General features: G+C 43.8%; 1 protein-coding gene across 1 annotated transcript in view; it reads left to right on the forward strand.

The window, feature by feature from the left end:
* Positions 1 to 14469, forward strand: part of Dnah3 (dynein axonemal heavy chain 3) — a 171495-nt gene that overhangs the window by 136858 nt on the left and 20168 nt on the right. Inside the window, exons 51-53 of the mRNA XM_052175029.1 lie at positions 3293 to 3491; positions 6910 to 9051; positions 13338 to 13563. Coding sequence (XP_052030989.1) covers positions 3293 to 3491; positions 6910 to 9051; positions 13338 to 13563 — 2567 coding nt within the window. The remainder of the gene's footprint in view (positions 1 to 3292; positions 3492 to 6909; positions 9052 to 13337; positions 13564 to 14469) is intronic.

The following is a 14469-nucleotide window of genomic DNA, read 5'->3' on the forward strand; positions in this document are numbered from 1 at the left end:
TATTGTGGCTGTGTGTACATCTGTGTGTGTGCACGGGCGCATGTGTGTGTGTGTGAGTGTGTGTGTGTGTGTGTGTGTGTGTCTTAGGGTGTTTATATGATGTATTGCTGTTTTGTGTGTGTGTACACATCTGTGGGGGGTAGGGTGTATTTATATGGTGTACGTACTTGTTATTGTGGCTGTGTGCACATCTGTGTGTGTGTGTAGTGTGTGTGTTAGGGTGTGTTTATATGGTGTATATACTTGCTTTGTGGGTGTGTGCACATCCACGTAGGTAGTTGTTATTATGTGTATGGTGTGTATTATAGTGTATTTGTTATTATGGGTATGTGCACATCTTTGTATGGGTGTTGCAGAGGTCAAAGGTTGACATCAAATATCTTTCCTCAATCAGTTTACACTTTTATTTTTTGAGACAAGACTTCTCACTGAACCCAGAGGCCCTGATTCAGCTAGGTCTGTTGGATTTAGCTTTACCCCACTATGGCAGGCTTTCTGTGAGGGTGCCAGGGCACAAACTTCGCTCCTCACACGTTTGCAGAAGGCACTTTAGCAACTGAGCTGTCATCCCAACCCCTCATCGAGACAGCGCAGTGACCATGGAGAGGAGGTCACAAATCAAGCCTAGTCCCTCCTGCTCTTTGATTTCAGCATTTCTATAATGTCAAGCAGCATTCCATGACAAAGCCACTGTCAGAGTCACCCATGGAGTTAATGCAGACCCCACCTAGACTGAGTGACTCAGAATCTCAGGGTGGAGATGCTCTCGGTAGTGACTGATACACAGCTACTGTTGAGAATCTCCATTACAGATACACCACAGTGAGAGGCTCTTTAGAGCCACCTGACAAACCAGCTTGCAGCAAAATTGAGCTGCAAGCCAAGCTTTGTCCCTTAGGAAGAGGAGCAGAGGTGCCAGACTCCATGAAGGGGTGAAGTGTGGAGGGATAGCTAGCTCTGAGGAAGGAAAAATAACTTTTATTCTGTTTGCTTATCCACAATAAACTCAAGTGTTACAAAGACACATAATACAAGGCAGAGGCGAGAAAGTCATGAGTTCAGGGCCAACCTGAGCTACACAGAACATTTAAGGACATTTTGGGATGCATAGAAAGACCGTGCCACAAACAGTTGACCTTCTCTTGTGAAGTTCCACGTCAGTAATAACTGTATGGTCACTGAAGATTCAGTGAACTAATAGATAAATCACTAAGTGAGACTCCAGAAGCAGCTCTGTGACTCACCTACTGTGTGACTTTGACTAACTCATTTCGTGTTTTGGGAATTTTTTTTCTATGATAGAATTTGTGTTACTAACTAACCCAGAAGAGGCCTCTTAGTTGTGAAGTCCTATTGTGTCAAGCAAGCTTTCTGTCTTTCTTTCTTTCCTTCTTTCTTTCTTTCTTTCTTTCTTTCTTTCTTTCTTTCTTTCTTTCTTTCTTTCTTTCTTCCTTTCTTTCTTTCTTTCTTTCTTTCTTAAAAAATTGAAATATAATGTACATACCTTTAATGGTTTCCATTAAAAGTTGTGGAATTCATTATGGTTCGGTACATTCAGAGTCATGCAAACATTAATACTATGAACCTCTAGAACATCTTCATCACCCCCAAAGAAAATGTATTCCCTTTAGCATCCACTCCTCCTCCCCTCAACTCCAGGTGACTACTCACCCGCTTCTGTAGATTTGCCCATTCGGAATACTTCATAGAAACGGAGCCATGTAGCAGATGGCTTCTTTCACTTAATGTGATGTTTATTTGGTTCAAAGGTGCTTCATTTTATTTAATATATGCATGATGTTACATTATATTGATTTTATGTTTAAATTAACAAATAGGGACTGGTGACTCAGGTACTTGATCCACATGGAGAACTGATTACTGCAAGTTGTCCTCCAACATCCATATGATCTCTGTGGTACACACACACATATACAGAGAGAGAGAGAGAGAGAGAGAGAGAGAGAGAGAGAGAGAGAGAGAGAGAGAGAGAGAGAGAGAAGTAAAATTTAAAAATTAGCAAATAGTAAAAGCTAGGTAATGTTAATGAATAGGTGGCGTTTAGCAAACAGTGACTGAAACACACACATTTAGTCAACCTCCAACTCTGACACAACTCTAGCTACCATCTCTGTTTTCCATCCTTAGCTTGTCTACCCTGTCCCCAGGCTTGACTCTGTCCCTGACTCCACCATAGCCCATCTGAGGATCTGCAACACATTCTGGACCCTCATTCCGACATGCCTGACCTGCTACCCTTCTACCTCATTTCTTCCTGTAGTTTACCCTAAGCCTGATGGTCTCTCAACCCACCCTGATCAATGGATGGGAAGCCACCTCCCATCTCTGGGGAATTTGTTCAAAACTGCTGATTAATTTCTTTTTTCAGAGAGAAATTATAGGTTTAAAATGAAAGTGACAAATGTAGATTAGATATGCTAACAAGGCGATACCATCATCAAAATAACCAAAGTGTCAGGGATGTAGCTCAGCTGGTAGAGTGTTTATCTGAACTCAATCCCTAGCACTATCAAAAATAAAAGTTAAAGAACAGGATCAACAAACATTCTAGATGTTTTCTATATGAATACCCAGGAAGGAGTCTTAAAACAAACAAACAAAACAACAAAAACAACAACAAGAATGCTCAGGAGGCTGAGGTCAAGCCAGGTGCAATAACATTCCAAGCGCCCCAAGGGCACAATGGGAAGCAGAGACAGGATAATCCCCAGATGTTCTGGAGCAGATGAACTATAGGAGGCTTCCTTCACACAAGGTGGAAGATGAGGATTGACCCCAAAGGTTGTCCGCTGGCCTTCCCATACATTCAGAGGTAAGCATGCATGCACACACACAAACATGAATGTGAAAAAAACAAAACACAAAAAAATCCATTTTTTTAGGAATTGGAGAGTAGGTCCATTAGGAAGAATTAATCCCAGTGCTATACAGCATAGAAAGGTAACCATAATCTACAACAATTTTTATATATTTCACAATACCTGAGGTTAAACATCTCATGGCACATAAAACATAATATTTGAAAAAATTGAAAAAAATATTTATTGCCCTAATTTGAGCAATGCCTCATTTTTTTTTAAGGTCACAAAAATGGGTTCTCAAAAGTTCAGCACATCCAAACTGCAGCCATGAGGAGCCAAGCAAGCCTTCAAGAACAGAACTCCCAGGGGGAGGCCCTGACCTGAAGGGCATCTGGTCACAGAGAACCTTTCTGCCTTTTCCTGTGTACTGAGCACTGATCACCCATTCATTTTGCTCCTGTTCTCCACAGAATGAATGTGAGGGAGACCTGGCTGAGGCCATGCCAGCTCTTGAGGCTGCCCTCGCTGCCCTCGACACCCTGAACCCAGCTGACATCACGCTGGTGAAGTCCATGCAGAACCCACCAGGCCCTGTCAAGCTGGTGATGGAGAGCATTTGCGTCATGAAGGGGCTGAAGCCGGAGAGAAAGCCAGACCCCAGTGGCTCCGGTAACCAACTGAATCCAAGCCATCTTGTTCCAGGCCCCTTGTGTTTTAGAGGAATTTGGATGTATCAGCATGTACATATGTGTTCAAAGATTTTAGGGATGTGTGTGTGTGTGTGTGTGTGTGTGTGTGTGAGGGTGAATGTGCACATGAGTGTGTAGGCTAGAGGCTGACACTGGCTGTCTTCAAGCCATTCTCCACCTTATTTTTTGAGAAAGGATCTCACCAAAACTAGAGCTTACCAATTCATCTAGACTGGCAGGCCAGCAAGCTTCAGGAATCCTCCTGTCGTCTGCTTCCTCAGCTCTGAGTAGGACTGCAGGTGTGCACTGCCATACCTGGCATTTTACATAGGTGCTGGGATCCAGACTCAGGTCTCCCTGCATGTGCAGTGAGCATTTTACTAAGTGAGCCAGCTCCCCAGCTCCCCAGCTCCCTCGTAAATGTTTCTCTACCAGCCTTTAGCCGCTCAGTCAACTGGGAAAATACAGGTATCTCTGTGAGGTATAAACTTCATCGGGGCCTTAGATTGCAGACCAAATATGGAGGTCAGGTGGTACAAACATGTATGTGATCACACACAAGAGAAAGACAGAAACTGAGAGAACAAGAAACAGCACACACAGAAAGGAGGGGGAGGAGAGCGAGGAGAAATAGAAACCCGGGCATCACTTAGACACGGTCACTCATGCACGTACATATGCACACATATACAAATAATACTGAATCAACAAACATGTGACCACAAGGGAAAGAACTGTGAAAGAATGAGGCCGAAACAAGAAAACAGAGCAGGGGAGGGAAAGAGAAAGGAAGAGGGAAGGGGAAGAGGAAGAAAAACAGGAGGTGTTCTGGAGGGGAAAACTAAACAAAGTGAGGTAAAAATGCTGAGAGAGAGAGAGAGAGAGAGAGAGAGAGAGAGGAGAGAGAGAGAGAGAGAGGAGGGGAGGGGAGAGAGGAGAGAGGAGAGAGGAGAGAGGAGAGAGAGAAATGGAGATAAAGAAGCAGAGGAACCATCCATCGGACCACAAAGACACAGAAAGGGAGTAAGGTGGGAAGAAGAGAGACAGAAGCACACGCACACATGCACATATGCACACAGTGGTTGGAGTGAGGAAGAAACAGTAATTGGAAATGGAAAGCTAGAGGCAGGAACAAAAGGGTGCAGGGATTAAGACATAGAAAAGAATAGCAAATGGATGGAGGGGGAAAATTGAGAGGCAGACATGGGAGACAGACAGCCAGGCTCACAACTCTGATCCCAGCACTGTGCTGTGGAGGACCGGGAGTCTGAGGTTAGCCTGGATAGGTAATGAGAAGTTTCAAGAGAGCAGAGATTCTCATAGAGGACTTTCTGTTACAAGTAGTGCCTTCAGCTGCGTGTGAAGTTTCAAATGTGCCTGCTCTTTGAGCCGTCCTGCCCTGGAGGAACTCTGCTAGTCTGCATTCCTTCTGAAATGCTAGAAACCCCTAACCCCTCCTTTGACAGCTTCTGGGCCCTGCTTCCCTTTGCTTAGCATTCCTTTTTGTCTGGCTGGCTTTAGGGCAACAGGATGATGAGAAATGGCAAAACAGGCCTGGACTTTGTATGTGTGTTTGTGTGCTTGCCACCAAGCCTTGTATGCACTTGTGGAGGCCAGGGGCCTACTTAAGGAATTTTATTTTGAGACAGGGTTTCTCTGTATAGCCCTAGCTGTCCTGGAACTTACTCTGTAGACAAGGCTGTCCTCGAACTAAGAAATATGCCTGCCTCTGCCTCCCAAGTTCTGGAATTAAAGGCGTGCACCACTAATGCCCCGCTCCAATACCCCATTTCTAAAGACATGTATTTCATTGGTCTTGGGTGCAACCTGAAGCCAGGTGATTTTGTTTGTTTGTTTGTTTTAAGTTCTTTGGGTGCTTCTAAGGTAGATAGGCAGAGTTGAAACCCACTAAGATAGAACATGTCCAGGTTATGAATGCCGGTTCTTACTGTGGGTCTCCAGTTATCAGCTCAGAACCTGTCAGTAAACCACGTACATTATTCGCTAAGCCCTGGGAATTTAGTGCATATAATGGAATGGAACAAAAGAGCACTTGCGTTAGCTCTGAGTACCTTGAATTTAAATGAAGCAGATAATCTTCCAGAATGTAAATCAAGTCCTCCACAGGAAATACTGGACTGATTGATGTGCTTATACTATGGGATCGGTACATTCTACTCCATATTGTCTCAAGTATGGTTCTCATCATGAGCCCTGAACTGGCATGCACCATAAGCTAAAGAAGCTCTCAAATTGTCCCTAACCTGTCAGTCAGAGGAGCACAGCTGCAGGGTAGGATTGAAAATCACAGCCGGGCAGTGGTGGCACATGCCTGTAATCCCAGCACTCTGGGAGGCAGAGGCAGGCAGATTTCTGAGTTCGAGGCCAGCCTGGTCTACAGAGTGAGTTCCAGGACAGCCAGGGCTATACAGAGAAACCCTGTCTTGAGAAAACCAAATCCCCAAAAAAGAAAGAAAGGAAGGGAGGGAGGGAGGAAGGAAGGAAGGAAGGAAGGAAGGAAGGAAGGAAGGAAGGAAGGAAGGAAAGAAAGAAAGAAAGAAAGAAAGAAAGAAAGAAAGAAAGAAAGAAAGAAAGAAAGAAAGAAAGAAAGAAAAGAAAGAAAGAAAATCACTTGCCTGGTTGTTGAATGAAATGGCACTGAGGAGAAGAGGGCCTGACTTTGTTTCTGGCCTGACTGTAGGTGGCTTCCTGTCTTGATATTAAGCCAGCACACTCCTTCTCTAAGACCACTGCCTCTTCACTTACACTGTCTATTTACAGGAGAACTGGCTACATTTCATCCAACCTGCCTCCCAGAGTTGTAAATAAATGTAGGCTCATGGGTGTGGCTTCTGTGGTTCTCTCCAGTGATAAAGAAATCAGAGGTGGAATTCATTCAGCTCATATCACAGCACCCAGTAAGCTCACAGGCAGAAAGATCACAAGCAAATATAAGGCTAGCATGGACTTACTTATTAAGACTGTCTCAATATAGATAGATAGATAGATAGATAGATAGATAGATAGATAGGTAGGTAGGTAGATAGATAGGATAGATAGGATAGATAGATAGATAGATAGATAGATAGATAGATAGATAGATAGATAGATAGATAGTCAACATAACCTGAAGTCTAGCTAGTCTGGATCCAATTAGCTGCTACTTATAGTATAGACAAAGGGCTCATGGCAAAGAACTTGAGATCATGGAAGAACTGAAGGAAAGTCCTTCAAGACCCAAGTCCAGAAAATAGAGTACAGATGAAAAAGATACATTTTCCTGCATCTACCGATTAAGAGCTTGGCGTTCACCCCTTTCCCCAATATCTAAGTAGCATGTAGAATTGTACATCTCAATCATAATGTCTCAAAACATCTATGTTTCCTATGCTGGACAGGTAAAATGATAGAAGATTACTGGGGAGTGTCAAGAAAGATCCTTGGAGATCTAAAGTTCTTGGAAAGTCTCAAGATGTACGACAAAGACAACATCCCTTCAGTGGTCATGAAGCGGATCCGGGAAAGGTTTATTGATCACCCTGATTTCCAGCCAGCTGTCATTAAAAATGTGTCATCTGCTTGTGAGGGTCTGTGCAAGTGGGTGAGGGCCATGGAAGTGTATGACCGAGTGGCCAAGGTGGTGGCTCCCAAACGGGAACGACTGAGGGAGGCTGAGGGGAAGTTGGAAATACAGATGCAGAAGTTGAACCAGAAGCGGGCAGAGCTGAAGCTGGTGGAAGACCGTCTCCAAGCTCTGAATGATGAGTTTGAACTGATGAACAATAAGAAAAATACGCTGGAGGAAAATATAGAAATCTGCTCCCAGAAGCTCATCAGGGCAGAGAAGTTGATCAGTGGTCTTGGCGGAGAGAAGGACAGATGGACAGAAGCTGCCCGGCTGCTGGGGATCCGCTATGATAACCTGACAGGGGACGTTTTGTTGTCCTCTGGGACTGTGGCTTACCTGGGTGCTTTCACGGTGGATTATCGGGCCCAATGCCAAAATGAATGGTTGGTTTCCTGTAAGGAAAAGGTCATCCCAGGCTCTGTTGACTTCAGCCTCAGCAACACCTTAGGGGATCCCATAAAAATCCGTGCCTGGCAGATAGCAGGACTTCCTGTTGACTCCTTCTCTGTTGACAATGGCATCATTGTGTCCAATTCCAGACGCTGGCCCTTAATGATTGATCCTCAGGGACAGGCCAATAAGTGGGTGAAGAATATGGAAAAAACAAACAAGTTATCTGTCATCAAGTTCTCTGATACCAATTACGTGAGGACTCTGGAAAATGCCCTGCAGTTTGGTACCCCTGTCTTGTTGGAAAATGTTGGAGAAGAGCTGGATGCCTTTATCGAACCCATCTTGCTCAAGGCAACATTCAAACAGCAAGGGGTGGAGTACATGAGACTGGGTGAAAATATTATTGAATATTCAAGGGAATTTAAGTTCTATATAACCACTCGTCTGAGGAATCCACATTATCTCCCTGAAGTCGCCGTGAAAGTGTGTCTCCTCAACTTCATGATCACACCCTTGGGTCTCCAAGATCAACTCCTTGGTATTGTAGCTGCCAAGGAGAAGCCAGAGCTAGAAGAGAAAAAGAACAAGTTGATTTTAGAAAGTGCTGAGAATAAGAAACAGCTAAAGGAAATCGAAGATAAAATTCTGGAGGTCCTATCCCTGTCCGAGGGCAACATCCTCGAAGATGAGACAGCCATCAAAGTTTTGTCCTCTTCGAAAGTTCTGTCTGAGGAAATCTCTGAGAAGCAAGAAATAGCATCTGTGACAGAAACCCAAATTGATGAGACCCGGATGGGCTACAAGCCTGTGGCTATTCATTCTGCTGCCATCTTTTTCTGTATCTCTGACCTAGCACACATTGAGCCTATGTACCAGTATTCTCTGACATGGTTCATCAACCTCTATGTGCAGTCCCTAGCAAATAGCAGCAAGAGTGACGAGCTGGATCTACGGATAGAGTACATCATTGAACATTTCACTCTAAGCATTTATAACAATGTATGCCGCTCACTGTTTGAGAAGGACAAGCTGCTTTTCTCCCTCCTCCTGACCATAGGTCTCCTGAAGGAAAAAAAGGCAATTGATGAGGAAGTTTGGTACTTCCTTCTAACTGGAGGTGTAGCCCTGGACAATCCTTTCCCCAACCCAGCTCCAGAATGGTTATCGGAGAAGTCATGGGGTGAGGTTGTTCGAGCTTCCTCCTTACCGAAACTAAAAGGTCTGATGGATGACATGACACGAAATATCAAAGAATGGAAGGAAATCTATGACTCAGCCTGGCCACAAGAAGAGTTACTACCTACGCCTTGGATGTACCTTCAAGCCTTGGAAAAGATGGCAATCCTGCGATGTTTGCGGCCTGACAAGATGGTCCCAGCCATTCAAGACTTCATCTGTGAAACCATGGGAAAGATATTCATCGAAGCCCCAACCTTTGATCTCCAGGGATCTTACAATGATTCCAGTTGTTGTGCACCATTGATTTTCATACTGTCTCCAGGTGCAGACCCAATGGCAGGTAAGGGCAGGACATTGTATGAGAAATACTGAATGCTCAGAATTTAGTGGTTGATAGCAGGAGTCTCAAACTTAGCTAGCCTTCTGTTGAAAGACAACTAACTATAGTAGTCCACACTTCTTTCCTTCGTTTCTCCCTATTCATTCTCCCCTTTTTGTTGTTGTGACTGGCCTTGAACTAATGTTCCTCCTGCCTTAGGCTTTCAAATACTGGGCTTACAGACTAATGCCACAAGGCCTGGCTTAAGCAAAGCATTTGACTGAATAAGGCAAGTGAAAACTTCATTTAAGAGAAACAGTCACTCCTCAGCACCACCTGGGATCACAGTATCTGGGGCAGTGAACCCAGAACCACAAGATCATCAGATTTTTCAAAAGAATCCAGAGATGGAAAACTTACCCATTTTTAACTGTTGATAACTCTTAAATTTTCATTATAATACAGTAAGGGTGGGTTGTAGCAATAGCTATGGGTAAAGCATTTGCCATGCACACACAAACTGTTGGTAGTGGGCTAGAGAGATGGCTCAGTCATTAAGAGAACTTATTGTTCTTATAGAGGAGCCAAGGGTTTGGTTCCCAGCCACACAGTGGCTCACAGCCATCTGTACTTCACTTCCAGGATGCTTTCTTCTGAGATCTCTAGATATTAGGCACACATGTAGTACAGGTACATATATGTTGGCAAAACACTCATATACATTTTAAAGAGGACTGTTGTAGGGTCAGGCATAATTATAGGAGATATCCATGGTCCAGATGTGATTGTACAAGCTATCTGTAGGCCAGTCACTATCATATATGGTCATGGGAGCCAGCTCTTGGAACCTCCACCTTTTCCCTTTAGGTTTCCTATCATCCTCTCATCTCATGGAATGGCTCTCAATCTTACTAGTCCTTGAGTTACATGGAGAACTTTAAGAAAAGCTTTGTTGTGTCCTAGACTAATTAGATTAAAATATTAAGGGTGAATCTAAGCACCCTGTCTTCTAAAGTTTTTTTGTTTGGGTAATTCTGTTGTGACAACCTTTGATTTAGTAGCATCAGCAGACTTTAAATATAATTTCTGGCATTTGTTTTTGCATTAGGGCCTGCGATGTGGTCATATTTTAATTCTTTCCTTCCCTCCACATTCATTAGCTGAACCTCTTCTCTAGACAAGAATTTTCCTCTATCAATTCTTTGGTTTACTCTGAATATAATTCACACAGGGCAAGAAACACATGTACTCCATTCTCGATTTTTGGTTTTGTATGTTTTGTTTTGTTTCAAGGCAGGGTTTCTCTTTGTAGCTCTGGCTGTCCTGGAACTCATTCTATAGGCCAGTATGGCCTTGAACTCTGAGATTCACCTGCCTCTGTCTCCAAGTGCTAGGATTAAAGAAAGGTGTGTGCCACCACCACAAGACCAGATGCTCCATTCTTTCTCTTCTTTACCAGAAGTCTGAATATTGAGGCAGTGCCCTACCAACTTCCAGAGTAGACTAGGAAGAATTGGGGTGTGAGAGGTAATATTGTGAATGTATACCAGTAGTTCAGTGATGAGCTCTCACACTGAAAATGGACCATTATTCCTTCTTTCTCTCTTCCTCTCCCTCCCTCCCTCCCTCCCTCCCTCCCTCTTCCTCCTCCCTCTTCTCTCTCTCTCTCTCTCTCTCTCTCTCTCTCTCTCCCCCCCCCTCAGTTTGGTTTTTGTTTTTCAAGATCAGATTTCTCAGCCAGGTGGTGGTGGCTCACGCCTGTAATCCCAGCACTCTGGGAAACAGAGGCAGGCAGATTTCTGAGTTTGAGGCCAGCCTGGTCTACAGAGTGAGTTCCAGGACAGCCAGGGCTATACAGAGAAACCCTGTCTCCAAAAAACCAAAAACCAAAAACCAAAAACCAAAAACAAAAAAAAAAAAAAAACCAAAAAAAAAAAAAAAAAAAAAAAAAAAAAAGCAGATTTCTCTGTGTAGCCCTGGCTATCCTGGAACTCTGTAGATCAAACTGGCCTCAAATTCAGAGATCTGCTTGCCTCTGCCTCCCATGTGCTGGGATAAAAGGTGTGTGTCCCCACCCGGCTTTTATTTCTTACACAAGTCTACTTTGTTAATCAGAGCTTTGAGATTTTATCTACTTCTATAAGTTCCATTTGATTTTTGGTTGGTTGGATGGTTTGGAGTTTAGTTGTTTGTTTGACTGCGCTGGAATTTGATATATAGACCAGGTTGGTCTCACACAGAGAGATCTGCCTGCCTCTGCCTCTGCCTCCTCTGCCTCCTCTGCCTCCTCTGCCTCCTCTGCCTCCTCTGCCTCCTCTGCCTCCTCTGCCTCCTCTGCCTCCTCTGCCTCCTCTGCCTCCTCTGCCTCTGCCTCTGCCTCTGCCTCTGCCTCTGCCTCTGCCTCCCAGAACTGGGATTAAAGGTGTTCCACCATGCCCAGCCTAATAGCTCTATTTGATCTGTTCCAAATTTGTTCATTATTTAAAAGAGAATTCTAAGTTTCTTTGTGGTTTATATCGCACTGTTACTTATTTTTCACGTTATTTCTTCCATGGTAATTTCATTATGCTATTAATTAGCTAAGGCTCCATAGCAAAAGTACAATGGATTAATGAGTTAACAACAAAATTTATCCTCTCACAGTTACCAAGGCTGCAAGTCTGAGACCAAGGTGTTTGAGGTGATTTCTTCTGAGGTCTCTTTCTTTGGATCTTTGTTTTTACTTAAAAGTAATGCAATTCATTTAAGACTTAGTGTATTTGTTTGCTTTGCTTCAAAATTTATTTTATGCGTGTAGATGTTTTACCTATATGTATGGCTGTGTACCACATGTATGCAGCACCTGTGTTCTTGGAGGCTAAAAAATGACATTGGATTCCCTGGGACTGTGTGGGTGCTGGGAATTGAACCTGGGTCCTCTGAAAGAGCAGCCAGTGCTCTGAAATGCTGAACCATTCTTCCCTGGACTCTGCTTGTTTAATCTAAGAGAGGGTCTTTCTAGCCCAGGCTACCTTGGAAGTCACAATGTAGCCCAGACTCACCACAAATTTGTGATATTTCTGCCTCAGCCTCCAGGCCATTGGGATTTGCAGATGTGCAACAGCCATTCCTAGTTCTCTCTGGCTTATTGATGGCCAACTTCTATTTTGTCGTGGTCTTCCCGCTGTGCATCCATGCCTCCCCCACACCCCACTTTCTTCTTAGAAGGACGTCAGTCAGCCATACTGAATTGGATCTACTTTAAAGACGTTATTTTAACTTAGTTTCCTCTATAAAGACTAACTTGCAGTCACAGTCATGAGAGAAACAGCAACAAGCTGAGAGCATCATTTGGCCTGCTTCAGAGGCTATACCTAATCCTTGGAGTATTAACTCTGATTGTTCTATATGCCGACTATCCCTCATCATGTTACATGATAAATTGCACAGTGAGGCTTATATTTTTATAGTGATTTCTCTTTAACCAAAGGTATGTTACTTTGTGGAAACTTCATATAAGTTCATTTTTACAAGTGTCCCCAAAACAAAACAACTTTGTATATGTAGATACTGGTGCCCTCGGGATTTAATTTAATATGAAACTTCTCAGCTAGGAACTCCCCAACTAGAGATCACTGTGAATTCACGTCTCTCATTTCCATGTGGAATGAACTTGTTTTGATTTCTCTCTGGAGATGTATTCAGTTTTTCCACCACAGTTCCAATTCAGTAGCAAGCTCCCATGAGTTGGGAGCCAGAGTTCTGGCCTTTTAGGTCTGAAATCACAGCCCACTAAGGATCTTGACTTTATACCTAACTCTTAGTTCCAGCTTCCTGCTCCTTAAGAATGCAAAGCTAGAGCCCTCGGGCATCATGGGGCATATTTGTAATTTTGGCACTTGGGAGAAGGATCACATGTTTGAGTTAGTCTGGCCTACATAGCAGAAAACACTGAATAACAACAACAATGATGATGATGACAATAACCACAGCAATAATGATGATGACGATGATGATGAAGACGACGATGACCTTGATCACCATGATGATGATGATGGCCACGACGATATACAATAATAATGATGATGATGATAATATATAGTCTGTGTGTTTAGAGAAAATGCTAAACAAGAGTTATCTGTTGTTCCATTTGCCAGATCTCCTTGATATCTAAAGCTTCACCAAAAGACATACTGATTTAGCAGTGAACAGAGGCTGATAAATTTATTTTTAAATCCAAAATGTCAATGTGTCTCTCCTTTTGCATCATGACTATTAATCTGATCTTAGATGACTGTTATTTCAAAACCTTTTCTTCCTGGTCTCAGGTCTGCTGAAGTTTGCTGATGATGTTGGCATGGGAGGCACCAAAACACAGACCATCTCCCTTGGTCAAGGCCAAGGTCCTATTGCGGCCAAGATGATCCATAAAGCCATCCATGATGGGACCTGGGTGGTCCTTCAGAACTGCCACCTGGCTACAAGTTGGATGCCTGCACTAGAGAAGATCTGTGAGGAGGTTATTATCCCTGAGAACACCAACTCAGAGTTCAGGTGAGATACTGCTCCATCTGGGCAAGGCCCTGGGACCAGCTCAAGGTCTAGACAGCATGCTGGGGGCTGACAGTACAATGAGAGAAGGGTTAGCCATGCCCTTGAGCTAGCAGAGACAGCTCATGGAAGAATCATGCCAAGGCATGTATTCTTTGCTTTTCTGTTGCTGTGATAAACACCATAACCAAAAGCAACATGGGCAAGAACATTATTTCAGTTTATACTTCCAGGTAACAGTCTGTAGCTGACCTTTCCTACTTTGTAGGTTCTTGGCTTTCCTACCCTTTATCCCTGCCATTTTGACCCCCATCACTAGAGAAAGAATGATGTAGGGAGAGAGAGGAGAGGGAAGCAGAGAGAGGGGTGGGAGAGAGGGAGGGAGGGGAGGGGAGGAGGAGGGAACGAGAGAAGAGAGAGAGAGAGAGAGAGAGAGAGAGAGAGAGAGAGAGAGAGAGAGAGAAGCAGAGAGGGGGAGGGGAGGGAGGGATAGGAAGAGAGAAGCAGAGAGGGGGAGGGGGGAAGGAGGGAGGGAGGGAGGGAGGGGGAGAGAGAGAGAGAGAGAGAGAGAGAGAGAGAGAGAGAGAGAGAGAGAGCGAGCACAACTACTAACAAACCACAGCCAACACCCATGAACAACCAACAACCTCTTGGGGCTCTAGCACTTATATACTATCAGAATTCTAAAAGTCGCACAATCACTACCTTCAGCTGGCAAAAAACCATGCTTCTGCTAGAGAACTAGGCATATCATAGTTACCAAGAAGCAGCCCACATGTGGGATTAAAACAAAACACTTTCCTATAATATTTCTGTGTTTTTAAAGAAGCCAAAATTCTAGGATTCTCACTACAACAGCCTCCTATGAAGAAAAGTCAGAGCAGGAACTCTGGGCAGCAACTCTGGGCA

This window comes from Apodemus sylvaticus, chromosome 1 (genome assembly GCF_947179515.1).
Source record: "Apodemus sylvaticus chromosome 1, mApoSyl1.1, whole genome shotgun sequence".
NCBI classification, from domain to species: domain Eukaryota; kingdom Metazoa; phylum Chordata; class Mammalia; order Rodentia; family Muridae; genus Apodemus; species Apodemus sylvaticus.